Raw genomic sequence first — 19,864 nt, 5'->3', positions numbered from 1 at the left:
ACAGTAGGGAAAGCATTGGATAGCGTAGGGGTAAAAATTACTATTCCCTCTCCTGAGAGTGCAACAGTAGGGAAAGCGTTGGATAGCGGGAGGGAAAAATTTACTATTCCCTCTCCAGTGAGTGCAACAGTAGGGAAAACGTCAGATGGCATAGGGGTAAAAATTACTATTCCCACTCCAAAGAGTACAACAGTAGGGAAAGCATTGGATAGCGTAGGGGTAAAAATTACTATTCCCAATCCAGAGTGCGCAACAGTAGGAAAAGCGTTGGATAGCGTAGGGGTAATAATTACTATTCCCACTCCAAAGAGTGCAACAGTAGGGAAAGCGTTGGATAGCGTAGGGGTAAAAATTACTATTCCCACGCCAGTGAGTGCAACTGTAGGGTAAGCGTTGGATAGCGTAGGGGTAAAAATTACTATTCCCACTCCAGTGAGTGCAACAGTGGGGAAAGCGTTGGATAGCGGGAGGGTAAAAATTACTATTCCCACTCCAAAGAGTGCAACAGTAGGGAAAGCGTTGGATAGCGTAGGGGTACAAATTACTATTCCCACTCCAAAGAGTGCAACAATAGGGAAAGCGTTGGATAGTGTAGGGGTAAAAATTACTATTCCCACTCCAGAGAGTGCAACAGTAGGGAAAGCGTTGGATAGCGGGAGGGTAAAATTTACTATTGATGCAGTTCAGGGAAAGAGATGCACTCCTCATTATCCATGTTTGTAATCCTTTCTTTTACCATTTCTTTTGCAATAGTGCTTTTAACGGCGTGCAATAACCCGCTTCGCGCTCCGTTTCTTTGCGCTGTAGAATTATATCACCACAATTGGAATCTACTGTCAGATACCATCGGGCTGCACTGCCACACCATGAGTTTTGGGTCCAATGAATCAATTTCAAATATTTCTTAACTTTACTCTCAATATTTTTTTCTTCGTATATTTCCTGTAGCCTTTTACTCTAACTCTTGTATTCAATTCATTTTACTCAATGCTTAATCCGTTGATATTTCACAGAGGTTTGTGGAACCCACTTTTGACTCTTGAGCTTCTGTGAAATATCAACGGATTAAGCATTGAGTAAAATGAATTGAATACAAGAGTTAGAGAACCCCTGCCTGGTTTTTCTAAAAATGAGGCACAGGGGTGAGTGGATGCCATTTGTTTTCACATGTTCTTGGGGGTGAACATATAGAACTTGTACAAAGGATAGAACACAGAGCCTAAATACCATAAGGCGTACTTGGAACAGGAAAGATCAATCAAGGGAGTCAAATACTTTTTAAAATCTATGAGCATGCGTGCAAAGGGATCCTTAACCTTATAGCATTGCACCAGTGCAATATGTACACTATGAATGCAGTGTTGGGTACTTGAGTGAGCGATAAAGCCCCATTGGCCTGACTGAACAAGCAAGGTTACCACTCAGAGACGTCTGTGGGCCAGGACCTTGGCATAGATCTTGATCACAGCATTTATGAGGTAAATCAGGCGATACAATGGGCATTGGTCGGGGGGAAACCCGCTTTGAGAGTGACTACGATGGTGGTCAAGTCAAGTTCAGGAGGATGAAACCTTCCTTTCCAATCCATTTAGTAGTGCTACATGCAAGCAAGTACATCCTTTTTACTGTATTTCTTATACCTTTTATGACCAGATTTGCCACGGTCCTGGAGAAGTCACTGGAGCCTACTGAACGCAGTATTCTTGAAAACATGCTGACACCATAACAGCATGTCAAAAATAATTAGATACTTTTTCATCATGTAAAAGGGGAGCCAGTTGAAGTGGTCACACAATGTAAACATTTACAGTACAGCATTATAAACATATAAGGTAGAATTGTCAATTACAGAGAATCACCTTAAATGAGTTACAAGATAAACATTAATATTTCATGATTTTGCACAGTAAATATGATGAAAAAGTTTAGACTATAACAAACCTCGTAAAGACATCCCGAATAGCTTGCTCACTCGCTCCAATATATTTGCTGAGCAGCTCAGGGCCCTGTGAAGTGATTAACAATGACGGTAGGGTTATTTTATTATTTTATCAAAAATCACTTCTGAAAGATTTTATTTATCAAAAAGACTGATATCTACAGACCAACAGACAAAATAAAATGTAATGGAAACAGATATATGCCTTGCAGTATTCATTGGCTCTCTGAATCCCTGCCATCCTTAGACTTTATGTCATAGCTTTTAATGATTAAGGCTATTATAAAGTTTAACTATATTGTTTTCACATACTGTCTCTCAAAGACAGGAACTGGAAATAAATACATTAAAAGCAAACTACGAAGACCATTTTAGACAAGATAAAACTAGAACAATAATCTTGGCATGCAAAGTCAGCCCCACAATAATGCATGAATGAATTTTAAATCACAACACAAGCCTTCTGTAATTGTATAATCATTTAAACAGTGGTGGCTGTTTCACTTTTAATGTTGTGGGACATCAGGGGCTCTTGCATCAAATCAGAAACCCATGCCTGCTTACAGACACTCACCAATACTCACCCATCCACAGGAACATATGGATGCATCTGCCCAGTCACAAGCATACACAAATACATAGCCACACCCATCTGTTCACAATCCTATGCATGCAAATACTCACATGCATTTCTACTCACGTACACCCAAATATTCAAAGAACCACTTACTGTGGCTGTGATAGAATATTCACATACAACGCAGCAATGGTGGGTGGTGGAAGATGGAAGCCACTGGCCTGGGAAGCATGACTGCCCGAGAGAGAGAGCAGAAGACTTCAGACAGGCAGCAGGAACCTGATGATCCCACCGCCTCCTCTCATTGGTTAACCTTGTCAAGTGTGAGCCTAAGACAGTCATTTCCTAACTCATCACAAGGTGGGGTCAGTGAGACTTACTTATCCCACTCCACTATGTGATGAGTTGAGATAGGGTGGTCTGAGGCGTCACTGATTAACAATCATCCCTTGGCACTCCAGCACTTAAACCTAAAGCACCCAGGGCTGACTATCAGTGACACTGCCATGTGTCATCAGGTGAAGAATCTTCACAGGGTTTGTTGGGCTGATGTCACTGCCCTCTGTGCTGAGAGATCTTCAATCCGGCACATCTTGGATTGGAGGGAGAGGGGGACATGCGCATCTGGACATGAGCATCTGGACATGAAAAGCACCTGGCTGCCTGACCGTGACATGAGGACGTCTGAGAGCCTGACCTTCGCTAAGTCTGGCACTCATCATGCACTGCATAAATAGGGATGGTGGAGCCCCAACACCCGCTCTATTGAGACTCCACTTCGATTAACCATGTGAATAAACAGTGTGAAAGGTTCTGCATCCACTGGAGGAAGATTCTCCAGGATTTCCCATGTTAATCAACAGATGAAAGGCGAAAGATGGACATTTCGCATTACTGGTTTAAAGTAGGTTCTTTCTATAGTTGAAAGACCAATCTTTGATTAAAGGCTTCTCATGGAGGAGCCATATGAGGTTTTACATTAAAAATATTGGAATTCTGTAATTTTTAAAAGAGGCAGAGGAAAAGTCGATTTAGTGGGGTGGGAGCTCAGCTAGTTTATGGCGGGGCCATGCCTCTGCCAAGTCCTAAATAATATGACATTATGAATATAAATCTAATTTTTAATGTAACTCATTCATTAAATCCTGTTTGACACCTACTTCAGTGACCTATATAGATTCTATTTACAAACTTCTCATACTTCAATGGGATCATATGCTGGCTTGAAACTGCAAATATTTCAGAATATACCTTGAAGAGGAGGCTATGTTAGACAAAATAATGGTCACACAATCTCTCTCTAAATTCATAAGATATATAGATGAGATTCAACGTTTGTCAGGGAAACTGAAAATTGCTGCTATGGAATATAACCACCTTTTTTTTAACCACAAAGTTTTTGGCATTTTATCAGAAATGCAAACAGTATTACTTAAGAAAGCTGGCCAATACAAAACATGTACAATAGTGTACAAGCTGCAAAACGTTAACTTAGTAGGTGTAATAACATACAGAAATGAGAGCAATCGTACCAAAGATGAATACTAACCTTGGACAGTGAATCAGTTATTGGAATGTAAATCCCCACTCACCCTGACCCTAAACCAAACTTATAATACTATGCATCAATGAGGGTCCTCAAGATGGAAAGGAAAGGAGGGGGAATGGGGGGTGAAACCAGGGGCAAAGATGAATGTTATATGTTTTAGGGGTGAACCTGGTGGGTATGGGTGAAAATGAGCCCTGAATGTTTGCACTTAAGAAGACATGATCCAATCAGAACAGTTGAACGGCTGCTCATTGGGAACCAGCTGGCCCCACAGGGTCTAAAGTTTGTGATTTAAAGCTTCCCAAGTGGATGTCCCATTCAATTGAATTTGGGGTCTTGCATAAACCACACCATTCTTCACGCCTAAGAGCCACGCTTTCTACCAGGCCCCACTGACAGAGGTCCTCCCCCCCCAGTCTGTTAACATTGGGGTCTTCTATGGCTTGGTGAGAAGGTGTTTATCCAACAATAGGTCCAGATTTACGGATGAAGTCCCCACCCTGAAGCCCCTAGATCCCGCAGACAATCCCAATATGCATCAGTTTACTGTGTTCCAATGTGTCTGGCCTGTGACCTCCTACAATGACTGTGCCACTCCAGACCAGTATTCGGATAGGTGCGGGCAAGCCCACAACATGTGGAATAACTCGGCATCCTCTTCCGGAAACGGGAACATATGGAGGATGCTGCTGGGTAAAAACGGTGAAGTTTATATGGCGATAAGTATGCTTGATGTAAAATGGCAAATAGAATACATTTAAATCTTGTGTTTCGAAACACCTTCCTAGAATACTCCAGCAGACTCTCCCATCCCCTATCTGCGAGTTCCCTGCCAAGATCTGCGTCCCACCTCTCTCTTAGTGTTGCAAGCGATGCAAGGAGATGGATGCGAAGACCCTTATAGAGCAATAGCACTATATGGCAGCCTTGCCCCATTGTGTGTAATGCTCTTAGTTATTCATATGTCGGTGGTTCATGGTCATCTGCTGCCCAGTGTTTATGTATATAGCCCAGGAGACTGGCATGTGTTAGGAAAAGGAATAGAACCACCTTGATTGTTGTACATGAAACATTTCTCAATGTGAGAATGCACCAATGCAAACTTTGAGACCAAAATATTAGCTACAAAACAACTATTTAGAATAAGACCACAAGACATTAACAGGGACACTCACAATATTAGGTTATAAAGCCGCAGCGAAATACGTGTTGGCTGCACACATCTGTACTTGTGTTTCCAGTAAATCCAAATAACTTCTACTTGCTCATCTATAACATTAAAAATGAAACACCTTTGAGCACATCAAAACTTCAAGGACAACCATTGCTACACTTGAACAGGTAGGGTACTGTCTCATCTTGGCAACAAATATTCTAAACACTGATTAGGTGGGCCATCGCCAGCGAGCACATGTACCTCCCATGGACAGCCTAACCACAATCTAATTAAGAGTGAATGCCAGCCCATTTTTTTTGACCAATGACTCTCTTTCGTATCATATATACTGTATAAAAGAAAATAAATTACTTACCTGTAGATGTAGTATTAGAATCTTTCATAGACTCACATGCTTGAACAATTTGCCGTCATCGAGATGGGAGTCCCACAATATATTATGATAGCAATGCAGAGTTAAACATAGGCTAGAAAGGCCCTAAGCCCCTTAATTTTTCAACATACCATGGTCATTGTTTAAAAAAAGAGACAGAACATAGATTTGAACAAAACAGATTGCCCTAACTTCTAGAACACTCTGGTGAGAAGCTCCAGTACCTCAGATTTTCAAAGCTCATACACCCAAAAAAAAGAGAGAGAAAAGAAATTGAGCATCCCAGGGGAGGAGGGTGGGTAGTATGTGAATCTACGAAACATTCCAGTAGTGGAGACTTACAGGTACATTTTTTTTTTACTCCAGTACTGGAACTTTCATAGATTCATGTGCTTGAATCAGAATAAATAGCAGTTATCAAGCACGCATTTTTTTAAAAACCGTTGAGCATGTGCAAGATACATAAATGTACAATCTGGTATGCAGTTCCTATGCTGAGGGGGGAGGGAGGGGGTGTAATTGGTAGTCTAATTGATAGGATGTTTGCAGCAGCCTATCCATTAGAATCATGGCACTTATACTGGGACTGCCGGCACACTGTCACCAGCGTCCCTGGCGTCCAGATGTGGGTAGTTCCCACATTCAGGAGCTCTGCACTGGAGGCCAGTGCCCTGCGTCATTGTTGCGGATGGTGTGGACGCACAGTCTGAGGCCCCCGCTCCGGAACCCATAGGTCCGCGAGAAGGACGGTTTTACCCAACCTGACATTTTGTCCCTTACCCCGGATCACCTTGGAATCCTCACTATAGGAACGTTACACCTTAGGAATCCTCTGACTGTTTCCTTAATCAGAGAGTAGATTAGGAACCCCTTGCACACCGGTCCTGAAGAAACGCCACTCATTCATTAGGAGAACAAAGGCATGAAACATGTCGACCTTTTAATACACCATCCCTTCACACTACACATACTGAGCTGCAGCAGGTCACATTGTCCTGCCAGCCCTGACTCTTGTAGTCTGCTTTTGGCCATAGTATCAGTGTCCAGCTAATAAAGGACTTTCCGGACACTTATAGCTATTTTTAGACATCACGTACACCACTCTACTCACAACCCTTTGACCCCACCACCTCATCACATAGGGCAAACCGGTTTAACAACATCGAAGATCTCCGGCAAAGAGCCCTCCTGCGGGGCCCGTTGGGCATTGCAGCGCCGGCCCGACGATGAGCTGCCCTATGATGAAGCATGACACCCTTTGAGGTGTGTGAGGGCCCTTGCTCCTATTGGAGCTCTCTGATTCCCTATTAGTGTTCCTTCTCCGACAACTTCCTTTTGCTTCCCCCCACATAAGAACTGCATACCAGCTTGTTGTACCTATACCTATATGTTGCAGGGCATGTATGCCGGACCTCAATTATAAAGGCCCTTGTCCCACTTTGGTTTATACGAGATACATAAACACCTTTACTCACAAAGTATATATTATGTATATATACGCATAACAAGAATACAGAGCAAAGAAAAAGATTTGCATACCTAGGTCACCGTTACTGGAAAATATATCGCAGTACGGCCTGACCCACTGCTGTGTTGATGCAATGAGTCCAAGCAGTAATGCCTGATAAAGGTGTGTGTATTCTTCAAGGTAGCTGCACAGCAGATGTCCTGGAGCGACACACCAGCAAATAGCGCCGATGGGACAGAAAAAGTTCTGGTAGAGTGGGTGTGCACAGACATCTGTAGTGGTTTACCAGCTGCTTGATGACCATAAGGAATGGCAATGGAGATCCATCGAGAAGTACCTTGCTTAGAAAGAGGATGAACCTTCTCAGACGTGCTGTAAGCCAAAAGGAGTTGATTGGATTAGTGAAAGTGTTAAGTCCTTTATAAATAGAATTTTAAACAGCTCTTGACGTCCAAAGAATGAAGGACTCTCTCAGTTGGAGTTGTTGGAGCTAGACAAACTGTTCTGAGAATGAGAGACTCATTTATATGAAATTCTGAAGGGATTTTAGGAATTAACTTGGAGTTCATATACGAAGAACCGCTCTATCATTCCAAAATTGTAGGAAAAGTCCCTGAATGGTTAGGGCATGAATTTCACTCACTTGCCTGGCAGACGTTAAAGATAAGGAGAGCAATTTTCCAGGAAATGAACTTCAGATCATCTCTGTGAATGGATTGGAACGGGTGCTTGATAAGCTGTGAAAGAACAGTATTGAACTGCAAGAGAGGTGGAGGAGGTCTTACTAGTGGAAACTCCCTGAAGAGACCTTTGAGGAATTGTATAACAATTCTAGCGGACCATAAGGAAGGCAAAGTAGAGGATCTCTTAAAGCAGGAGATAGCTGTCAAGTGGACCTTGCGGGATGCATGAGCCAATCCTGATTTTGCTAAGTGCAGGAGATAAGGAAGAATCTCTTGAAGCGAAGAGAGCGGATGCATGCTAGCTTGCTGGCATCAAATGCAAAAACGCTTCCACTTAAGGCGATAGGTCTTGTTAGTACTCTACGCTCGGGCTCTGAATAGTATCCACCGGCAGTCTGAAGATAAGTTCAGACGGGCGAACTCAGTGTGCTCAGGAGCCAGGCCGATAAATGAAGGGATTTGGGATTTGGATGAAACACTTGGCCCTGGGACATCGTTAAGAGAGATGGTATTGGTTTCAACTGAATGTGAGGTTTCTCCAAGAGACGAAAGATCTCTGTGAACCAGCGCTGGTGTGGCCAGGGCAGAGCTACGAAAATCATCCTGCACGGTTCAGCCTACATCTTCATGAGGACTCTTGGGAGGAGAGGAATGGGAGTAAAGGCGTAGGCAAAGATGCCAGACCATGCCATTAAAAATGCTTTCCTCCCAAAGATCCCCGATGTTGACGCCAGTGAAAAACTAACATTTATTTTTCGTGGGGAGGCAAGGGGGGGGTCGCAAAGAGGTCGAGACGTGGCTTGCCCCACTTGAGAAAGATACAGTTGAGTTTCCTGATCCAGTTCCCATTTGTGACAAAATGACCTTAGTCTGCTTAATGTGTCTACTATCGTGTTTTGGTTTCTCGGTACATGTTCCACTCGTAGGGACACTCTGTTGCGAATAGCCCATTCCCAGGTGCACTGCGCCTCTTGAGAGAGGAAGCATGATCTTGTGCTGCCTTGCTTGTTGATGTAGTGCATCTTGGTTGTACTGTCCATCTGGATGAGTACCACCAAGTTCCTTATTCTTGGAAGGAAAGCCTTTAAGGCAAGATAAACTGCCTTGAGCTCCAACAAGTTGATTTGAAGAAGGAGATGAGGCTTTTGCCACCTACCACTGACTTGCAGGTCCTGAAAGTACGCTCCCTATCCTTTGAGGGAGGCGTCGGTAGTTATGACCAATGGAGAAGGTATGCTTAGGTAAAACAGACCAACAGACAGATTTTTTTCAATGTGTCCACCATGATAGGGCACTGACAAAGGCTGGAGTAATGGTGAGTTTATCGTTGAAGGATCCTGTTGCCTATAGCCACTGCTTGTCGAGTTCCTCCTGGAGGGGACACATCCTTAGACCGCCAAATGGAACCAGGATGACATCATACCCAAAAGAGATTTGTCAGGTTGAACTGAAAGAGACCCTTTTTTTGTATCAGCTCTGCTAAGGACATTAGTTTTAACTGTCTCTCCAGAGACGGTTATGCTATGTTGAGCGTTGTGTCGAGTGTTGCCCCCAGGAATGTGATAGTGTTTTGAAGGATGCAAGACTGTCTTTCAACCTATCATCCAAATACAGGAATGCTTGGCGTCATTGTTTTCTTGGAAAAGCAGATACCGGCAGAACTGGTAAAGGCTCCTGGCTATTGTAAACTGTAGGAACTGCCTGGGTGGATGGGGATGTGGAAATATGCATCCTGAAGTCTGAGGCTTGACATGTAATCTTCTTGATTTAAGAGCAACAAAACATCCTGTAAAGTCATCATGTGGAAGGACTTTTTCTTGAGATGAGTGTTGAGATTTCTCAGGTCTAAAATTTGTTGTCATTGTTTGAACTTTTAGCAGACCAAAAAGAAACAAGAGAATTCACTTCCTCGTTGCGATGCAGGAATTGGTTCTATTGCCCCTTTTTGTAGCATTGTCATAACCTCTAATTTGAGAAGAAGTAGATGCCTTAGAACAGAGGGTTGAGGAGGAGTGAATTTGTTGCTCTAAATGTAAGCGCCAACATGGATAAAATTATTTTCCTATGTTGTCAAGGGGCCAACCTCCCTTGTCCAGAGGCGCTGTGATCAGTGCGCTGTGCAGCCTAGGAGATAACAGAATCAAGCTTCTGGTGACCAGTCAAGCAAGTAGGACCGTCTTCTGGAGCTTTGTACTTTTTATCCAAGCGGGGAAGGGCCACAGTTATTGTGGCTAGAGTATTCATGACTTTTAAGCCCTCTTTCCACATGTAGCTTACAATGGATATGGCTCTTCTGCTCTTCCATAATGGTTCTTTAACCCTTTCGATGCGCATGACGGAGCAGTTCCGTTATGCGCATCGGTCGCGCTGTGCCGATGACGGAACCGCTCCGTCACGGCCCCGCCCGCGCAACGAACCTTCAGCATGGCGCGGTATTCCGCGCCGCGCTGAAGGGGTTAAAATAATATAGAAAGTAGTCCATCTGCGTAGTGGGCATAGGTAAATCAAACCTCTTTGCTGCTCTTTCAAGCAAAGTGTAGAAACCCCCCAATGCCTTTGAGTGGGGAATCCAGTGGGGTTGGAGAAGGAGACAATGGCGTGGGTATGAGACAATCATCCCATTCTGGGTGGGTGTCATGGAGCTCACCCTCTCATCATCAGAAGTTGCAGGGTTTTGAAGAAGAGTAGGTTGTGGTGTGTTAGAAATGGGATTTCTGGTTGGCTAGGGCATCCGCTTAAGTCAGGCAGAAACCACTACTCTATGGCAAGGGAGTTACACATTGAAGATAACCCCTGCTCACCCCCTTGGTAGTTTGGCAGAACAGTCAGGCTTATCCCAGAGGCAATTTGTGAAGCATTTGTGCAACACGCTCACACAGCAGCAACACACTAGGCACACCACAAACAAAATTACACACAAGTTTATGTACAAAATAGCCTTTGTATTATCCATAACAACACATCAGAATGCAATCACATATATTACAATGTGCCACTGGCACTAGTCATGACTTCACAGGGATTACATAAATCACTTGGGCCAATCGGGCCACTGTCATAAACAGTACAGTTAGGGACCAGTCGCTACTGGTAGGAATACACTTAGCATAGGCAAAACATAATTAGCAGTGCACCATAGTAAACACTTGCAGTATGTACATATTAGGGAATACCATAAGCACACCCCGCCCCACTTCCGTGTAAACTGAACAGTATGACACATGAATCATAAGCAGGGCCACGGGATATACATTACCCCCGGTGCACTATCGTAAAGATTCGTAGCGTGCACACATTATAAGTGCATCATGCCCACCTTAGGCATAACACCATCACTACACTTACAGGCCACTTCCTGACATAATAAATAGTAACCTGTTACTGTAAGGCAAGACAACACATATGGCAATCTTAGTATGAGGGCGGGTGAGGCGCATCGCCCACCTAGGGCCGCACTCCTGCGCTCCTTGTACCCCACACTTGAAAATAATGTAATGCCCCCGAAGGCGGAGAGACCTCACTCTGTCCCCCTCCACCCAGAAGTGGCCACCGGCAGCCCCGCAAGCATGCAGAGTGGTTGCCGACAACCAATGTGGAGGGCCAATGATGGCAGGGACCAACTGTGGCCCAAGCGGCCGCCCCTCACGGGACAGCTTCCCCAGTCTTGGGCATTAATTGGAGAGGTAAGCCGACCGTTTGCTCCCCCCTCCTCTACACGGACTCAAAATGGGCAATGCCCCCGGCCTCACAGCGACCGGAGCCACACTCGGCAGCCGCCCCCGGACACAAGGAGGGGCAGCGACGGCCAGGTAACGCGGTCGTCATGCCAATCCAGCCCACCTCTGTGGGGGCAAAAAGAAATGCTGGCCAGCCAAAGAAGAATTCCAGTCGGACCCCGCTAGGCCAGGAAACCCAGAGCGACGTCTCACAGCTCCACTCTTCTCGGTGGTGGAACCTCCTCCCCTGACTGGGCCCCGCCCACAGGCAAAGCTGGATCTCATCAGGAGAGATCCCAGACGCTGCTTTCACGGTGGTTGCTGAGCAACCGGGTCACTCGCGTCCTGCATTCATCCTCACCTAAGGGGCAGAACACAGCGCTGACCTCAGCGTGCCTGTAAAGCTCCACCCTCCCTTGCCGGTCACAACTCCTGAGGGAGGGCAGTAGGCAATGCTGCACTCCTGGCGCCCTCAGTAAAGAGGGACACAGAAATTCCTGCAAGACAGCGCTCAATAAAAGGAGCAATTAGCAATGCTCACACGACTGTCTCCACCGCACCCACCACGTGCTTCACAACTAGAGGCCCTACAGTGCTCTACGCACACCGTTTGTAGGCAGAAATCCCTTCTGCAAGGTTTCCTTCTTTTTGGGCAATGAGAGGAATATAAAGCGCTCAGCCTGTCTCCCACAAAGCAGAGCTGGGCACAGGCGCAGGGCCTACCAGCAGAAGACAGCCTGTCCAACCACCTAGCAGTAGCTGAGTCACAGGGTGGTTCCTCCTGGCACACTGCAGTCTGTGCAGTGTTTCAGTTCCAAGTAAACTAAAAAAACATGGGGTCACAGCCCCAATATTTATAGTCCACAAAGTCTTTGTGGTCTGCTGGCGCAAGGCTCTGAGCCCAGTTCAAACCAGTTCTGTGGGGCACTTAAACATATCTTTACAGTGCACAACACTCCCGATTTAAGTGTGAGCCCTGGCCCAAGACACAACACAGGGGCCAGAGTCATCATTGTGGAGGCACGCACGGCCCTATTCAGGTGCAGGTGCTACTCCCCCCACCACTCCAAATGCAGACCAGGCCTATTCAGCCTAGCGCTGACTCATGGAGACTCTATGGAGCCACTGCACCTCCCCAGCCCCTGCCACTTCAAGGCCAGACAGTCAATACACAACAGGCCGGCACAAAGACACACAACACACAGAAATGTCTCCTTCTAAAAGTGGCATTTCTAAAGTAGTGATAATAAATCCGCAAACACCAATACGCAGCATTTATCACCACTATTCCAAACATACCAAATGTGATCACGCTACTCCTCTCATGTCAGCAATTACCACTGAAGCACATATCAGAGAATCCCCAATGCATCCCTATGAGAGGGCAGCCTCACAGCAGTAAATAACCAAATAGGCTGTTTGTCAGTACCAGGATATGCCACACAGTTAAGGTACATGTCCTTCATTTTACCTACACCACACCCTGCCCACAGGGCTAGCTAGGGCCTACCTTAGGGGGGACTGATATGTAGTAAAAGGGGGGTCAAAGACATGGCAACCACTTTATGTGGCAAGTACAAGCAGCAGTAAACTGCGCACGCAGGCCCTGCAGTGGCAGAAACCTGAGAGGTTTGAAAGTCTAATTTGGTGGGTGGCGCAAGCAGCGCTGCAAGCCCACCAGTAGCATTTAAGTTACTGGCCAAGGGTATATGGAATACCACTGAACAAGGGACTGACAGATAAATTAAATATGCCAAACAGGTGTAGACCAATCTTACCAAGTCTACCGCAGAGAGCACATGCACTATGGCACTAAACAGCAGTGATAAAGTGCCCAGAGTCCTAAAACCACCAAGAACAGGTCAGAAAAAATACAGGAGGAAGGCAAAAAGTTCTGGGATAACCCGGCAAAAAGGGCCAAGTCCAACATGGTGTATGGCAGACTAAAGTAGGAAATAATAGTGGTGTTTGTTGTGGAGTGGATGGAGGTATAGGTAGAGATGTTGCTGGTGGACAGACTGGTGTGTGATAGCAGGCATTGGAGGAAATCGCTTCCTACAATCGGTAAGCATAAATTGTAAATCTGTAACCAGTGAGGAAGGCAGGCATACCATTTCCTTGTGATATTGGGGATGATATTGCTCCTGAGGAGTGTAATAACCTTGACCCTCATATTCTTCCTCATCATAATCTTCCTCTTGGCACTTGACGTGTAATTCTGAAGGGCTGTGAGCATACCCAAAAGGACCTTCGTCCTCAGAATCTTCCTCCTCGAATAGCTAGAATGGAAGCAGTGGTGACACCTTGCTGGGAGAAGTGTACACAGGGATCAAATGCCTTTTTTCTACCCTGTTTTTGCAGCTTTTCCTTCGTCGACGGGATTGTCGAGGGTGTGGTCATCGGGGATGTAATTAATGACGGCTAAACCATGGTGTTCTTCGACAGACGTGACGTCTTCAAAGTTGTGGTGGTGGAAGTTGACGATCTAGGCAGCGGAAGTGCCATCATCGACGGTGGAATAGTAGCTTTGGGCGTTGAAGGATTAGGCAGATGGGTCATTGATGAGGATGTCGTCGAGGAAGCAGCTACAGGCAGAGACAACGTGGATACAGGGTCAGCAGCATTTGACCTCGGCGACGCTGCAGATTTCTTCGTTGACGACAATTGGTCTCGTCGACGGTGAGTCTCTCATCTGCGATTTGTCAGCAGGTGGAACCGAAGAAGGTTTCTTGAAGGAATGGTGCACCTGAGGGGGTGGTGTAGGTAGCTCAGACTTTGTTTTTCATGGTCTTTTAGAGGAATTATACCTTCTCCATGAGATCTTTTTTGAGATTTAGAAGGGCTGCACCTGTAAGGCCCATGAGTGGTCTTGGTACTCAGGAGAAGAGTGAGAACGAGGAGACCTCTCCCTCTTATGAGACCTCCTGGAGGATGATGAAGTAGACGTGTGACTACTTCTTTGCCTTAAGTTTCTGAAGCCATATGAAAAGCGGCCCCTCATGCTCTTAAGGTTTTATTAGAAAAGGTATGACATACCTTAGACTCTTAAGCCTTATTACCTGGATAAAGGCAATAAATGCAGTCCTTATGAGGGTCATCTGTATGGAGCTTCTTCTCAGAACAGGTAGCACAGAGCCTGAGCAGGCTCTTTATCTGATATGGCAAAGTCAGAATGTAGGTCCAATAATACAGACCTAATATGAAGCAAAACATAATTATAGATTTTCTGAAGCGATAAAAGGGCTTTGAAGCCTTGGAAGACTGTAGAACAAGATAACTGAGCAGGGCTCAGTGGAGACTCCCTAGCACGACATGCAGTAGAGAATCTGAGGTACTAGAGCTTCTCACCGGAGTGTTCTAGAGGGTAGGGTAATTTGAATAGTTAAAACCTATTTTTGGTCTCTTTTTTTAAACAATGACTATGATATGTTGTGACATTAAGGGGGCTAGGGGCTTTCTAGCCTATGGTCAACTTTGCATTGCTATTATAATATACCGTGGGACTCCCATCTTGATGACGGGAATGATTAAAGCATGTGTATTAATGACAGTTCTAATACTGGAGTAATATTAATACCCTATAGTAACAACTATTAGAATAGTAAAGTCAACAGCAGCAATATACTTTTATACAAATGTTGCGCCCAAATTGTTGCAAGTTCATGTAACTGAAATATCAATTACTGCCATCCAAAACAATATGAGGCATATTGACTTTAAAAAAATAACGGCTCAGTTGACTGTTCTGGTATATGAACCCGCAACCTTCTGCTATACTCAAACATTTGCACACAACAAATTATATGTAATGGCTTTCTTACAATTAACATAAGCTCTACTTAGTTTTACATAAGCAATATGTGACTGACTGGAAGTTGGACATACAACAAATCTATCAAGGAAAGATAGACAGTCTGAATTTTGAAAACTACAACAAGATCTTCAATTGTCCTTGCTGTGACTTCTCATAAATCTATACACATTTGATCAGAGCATTAATAAACATCAAAAGTAAGTGTCTTACCTTTATATTAATAAAATTCATTCCACTTTCTCGGGCGGCTACACCTGCCAAGAGTGTCTTTCCAGTTCCAGGTGCCCCATACAGCAGCACACCTGATCGTTGTCTAATTGGCAGGTTGGCAAACAACTCTGGATACTAAAAAAGAAATGGAAACACTAGTCATGTTAACCTGTTCAGATACTGATTGAAAAGAAACAAATCACAATGCTTTAGAAAAAAAAGTTGGTTGATTAAGGAAGTAAAACTATAATCAACCATACGGAAAACAAAGGTCTTGTCTTCCACTGAAGCACAGATAAATCTCCCAGGCTCCCACCTTTTTGTGGTGACTTTGACTCGCGCTTGTGACTAGCTGAAGGGGGCAGCAGTTAAGGGCTGTGATACTGACATCTAACTGCTGGAAGAAGAGATGTGTGTACCGTAGTATGTGGGCTGGCAGTCCAGAACCTGGTTCCAGTGCTCCATCAGATAAAGATGCAAGGGTTTCATGTGAGACATGCCATGGTGGAGAGGATTTGACTGAGAAGCTATGATGGAAAAGGTTCCTCTCAGTAGAAGGATCACACTATCCAAAGGTAAATCTCTGGAAAAACACAGGTTCCAGGGAGTGGTCGAAATAGCAGGTAACTTTCCATTGCGGCAGTCGGTAAAGTACCAAAGCTAAGGCTCTGGTAAAAAACTCATGGGGCTGCACAGAGGTTAAATGTGAGATGCTTGCAAAGGTAATACCAGTTTCCTATACATAGCCTAAAGAGTGGCCTATGGGACTGCCAAGTAGGGACATGAAAGTCTGAATCCTGCAGTTCCACACAACACAGTTGGTGTCAGAGAGAGACATGAAACTTTGAATCCTGCGATTCCACGGACCACACTCCGTGCCAGACAGGGACATAAAAGTACAAATACTGCAGTTCCACGGAGCACTGTCTGGGTCAGACAGAGACATAAAAGTACAATCCTGCAGTTCCTGACAGGGACATAAAAGTACAAATTCCACAGAGCACCGTTCAGGGTTAGAGAGAGACATGAAAGTACAAATCCTGCAGTTCCAGACAGGAACATGAACAAGAAGATCCTAAATTGCACAAGTGGGCGCAATTTCAAAGCACAGAATTGCTGAAAGAGCGCGTTCTCTTATGTGGCGAATAGATCTAACCAAGGCTCGCCCCACTGCTGAAAGAGACCTTGCATCACCTCTGAGTGAAGACGCCATTCGTGATCCATTGTGCACCTGCGGCTGAGTTTGTCCGCCCTGGCGGTCAGTGAACCTGCCAGGTGTTGAACCACCAGAGATATGCCCTGATGTTCCAGCCATGTCCAGAGACGGAGGGTCTCCTGACATAGGGTCCACGACCCCAGCCCGCCCTGTTTGTTTTGTTGCAGTACCACATGCTGTGGTGTGGTCCGTAAACACTTGCACTACTCTTCCCTGGACAGAGGGAAGGAATATTTTGAGTGCAAGACGGATCGCCCGAAGCTCCAGAAGGTTGATGTGGAGCTCGGACTCCGCCGGAGGCCAGAGGCCTCTGATCTCCGCTTCTCCCATGTGGCTGCCCCATCCCAGAAGGGATGCGTCTGTCACCACTGTTTGTTCTGGTTGGGGAAGGGAAACCTGTTGACCCAATCCTGGATCATGAGCCACCACTGCAATTGCCGTTCCCTGCGAGATCTGGATGCAATCGGACAGATTCCCCTGATGCTGCACCCACTGGAACTTCAGGCCCCACTGCAGAGCCCGCATATGCCACCTGGCATGATCGACCAACCAAACGCCGAGATAGAGGAAGCCTGGAACCCCTCATCTGCGCAGATGAGCTGCGACCATTGCCATCACTTTCGTGAACACCCGAGGGGCGCTGGTAAGGCCAAAGGGGAGCACGGTAAACTGAAAGTGCTCTTGGCCTACCGTGAACCGCAGGTAACGCCTGTGGGCCGGCAGGATGGGGTTATGAAAGTAAGCGTCCTGCAAGTCCAAAGCTAACATCCAGTCTCAAGGGTCGAGGGCAGACAAGACCTGAGCGAGCGTCAACATTTTTAACTTTTCCTTCCGGAGGAAGCTGTTGACGTTCCTTAGACCCAAAATAGGACATAGGCCTTTGTCCTTCTTGGGCACCAGAAAGTAGTGGGAATAGCAACCACGACCTACTTCTGGGGCAGGAACGCGCTCGATGGCACCCTTGGCCAAGAGTGGCAAAACATCCTGTTGAAGGACCAGGTGATCCTCCTACATGCAATGGTACTGAAGTGGCATGGAGGGAGGGGTAGTCTCGAAGGGGAGGGAGGGAGTAGCCCCTTCGGACTATTCGCAAAACCCACCTGTCCAACGTGATGGTGCGTCAGTGGGAGAGGTGAATAGCGGATCCTGCCGCCCACTGGCGTTTGGTGGCCCTGAAAGGTCAGACCAGAAGGGTTTGGAGGCTGCTGCAGAGGGGGCTGTGGTGGACTGACCCGCTCACTAGCCCCCAGAACCACGGCGGTGGTTCCCACGTCCCCAGCCGCACTGTGGCTGAACAGCCTGCGCCAGCCTGTGGCTCTGGGCGGGACGTAGTGGGGCCCCCTTCAGTAGCCACAAAGGGGGCAAAAGGCAGACTGTGAGGGGCGGGTGGTAGAGAGGCCCAAGGACCTGGCCGTAGCCCGAGAGCCCTTAAAGCGCTGTAGCACGTTGTCTGCCTAGTAGCCGAAATGGTGACGGCCCTCAAAGGGCATGTCCATAAGTGTGGCTTGGACATCCCCTGAGAAACCAGTTGAACGCAACCAGGGCTACTGACGTGGCAATCGTTCTGCCAAGTGCGTCGGCGGTATCCAGTCCACAGCGATGGTAAACTTTGCTGCGTCTCTCCCTTCAGCAACCGCTCGAGAGAGCACGGCCCGGGCCTCTTCCGGGCACTGAGGCAGCACTTGTGCAACCATGTCCCACATGGAGTGGGAATAACGGCCCAATAGACATGTGGTGTTTACAGACCGCAGTCCCAATCTGGAGGAAGAAATATCTTCTTCCCAAGATGATACAGTTTTTTGGATTCCCTTTCCAGGGTTGCGGTACAGAATGCGCCCTTGGATGTAGGAGCTTGGACTACCAAGCTCTCAGGGGTGGGGTGTTGGGAAAGGAAAGTGGGGTCGCCCGGGGCCGGACGATGGCGTCAGGCAATCATCCTGTCCACAGGAGCCCCTGTGTTAGGCCTGGACCAAGTGCCCAAAAGTATGTCCGTCAGGGCTTCATTAAACGGCAGCAGGGGCTCCGAAGAGCTCGCTGCTGGTTGAAGCACCTCTGTCAGAAGGTTAGTCCTGACTGCCACCATAGGTAGCTAGAGGTGGAGAGCCTCCGCCGCCCTACGCAACATCACTGCGTATGACACTCCCTCCTCTTCAGCCACGGTAGGAGACAACATGCCAAGGTCTGGTGAGGTATCCAAACCACTGGCATCCCCCAGGTCCTCTCTCCAGTCCTGCTCACACTCCATCTGGCCTGTCAAAGGGTCTCCAGACCCCTCCCAGTCCTCCTCACCCTCTTCTGGCTCCCAATCTGGTCTCAAAGAGCCAGGGTAGAACATGGGCACAAACGTACCCGTATGCGATGGATACGGTGTTGGTCGACGCTGGTCCGGCTCCGTGTCTACCTCGAGGTGGAGGCCGGGGTCGACGTCAGCTGGGGACACAACCGACGCCGGTGGCGGACGTGGTGCCGGTGGAATCAGTGCTGGGGGAGGTGTAACGAGGTCGACCGGTGCCGATCCTGGATCCAAGGGGACCCTGCGGCACCGAAGCCGCCAAAAGGCCCAGGGCCCCCAGCCGAGTCCGCGGGGCCCGAAGGCACGCCGGAGTCGGGCTGCCCAAAGATAGTATGCATCACTTCGTAGAAACTCCGAAGCTTGGCAGGGGTTTGCACCGGGTCCCGGGAAGTGAGGGGAAAACCCGGAGTCGACCAGCGGGGTCCGCACGCGGAGTCGTGGGAGGGGCACCACCCGCATCCCTCATCGGACGATGGACAGGGAGAAGTCTTAGAGCCACGATGCTTCTTCGACTTCTTTTTGTGCTTCGACTTACCTGACCCAGAGTGCGAAGACTTCGACGATGAGTGGTGGTGGCTCTGCGACTGGTCCCTCTACCTCCTCCGCGACCTCGAGCGGAGGAGGTAGAGCGGCGCGGAACCGACTGTCGTGCCTCGAGTAGATTTTTGGACCGCTCCCGCAAAGACTTCAGGGCCATGGTCCGGCAGTCGAAGCACAACTTGGGGTTGTGGTCGCGCTCCAGCAGTAGAGGCACACGCGGTGCGGATCCGTCACCGACATGAGTCGGTTACAGGAACCGTAAGCCTTAAAACCGGGTATCCCTTGTGCACCAGGAGTCAAAGGACTCAA

At 47.1% G+C, this 19,864-nt stretch overlaps 1 protein-coding gene across 2 annotated transcripts in view; it reads right to left on the bottom strand.

The window, feature by feature from the left end:
• The window catches only part of PEX1 (peroxisomal biogenesis factor 1), an 831,513-nt gene that overhangs the window by 335,591 nt on the left and 476,058 nt on the right, over positions 1-19,864 (bottom strand). For both annotated transcript variants that reach the window (XM_085631051.1, XM_085631052.1), the window contains exons 16-17: positions 15,507-15,641; positions 1,942-2,006 (exon numbers count right to left, since the gene is read on the bottom strand). In XM_085631051.1, coding sequence (XP_085487177.1) covers positions 1,942-2,006; positions 15,507-15,641 — 200 coding nt within the window. The remainder of the gene's footprint in view (positions 1-1,941; positions 2,007-15,506; positions 15,642-19,864) is intronic.

The sequence above is a fragment of the Triturus cristatus genome, chromosome 10 (assembly GCF_964204655.1).
Source record: "Triturus cristatus chromosome 10, aTriCri1.1, whole genome shotgun sequence".
NCBI classification, from domain to species: Eukaryota; Metazoa; Chordata; class Amphibia; order Caudata; family Salamandridae; genus Triturus; species Triturus cristatus.
The sequence above is the reverse complement of the archived record's forward strand: the minus strand, read 5'-3'. Positions and strand labels throughout refer to the sequence as shown.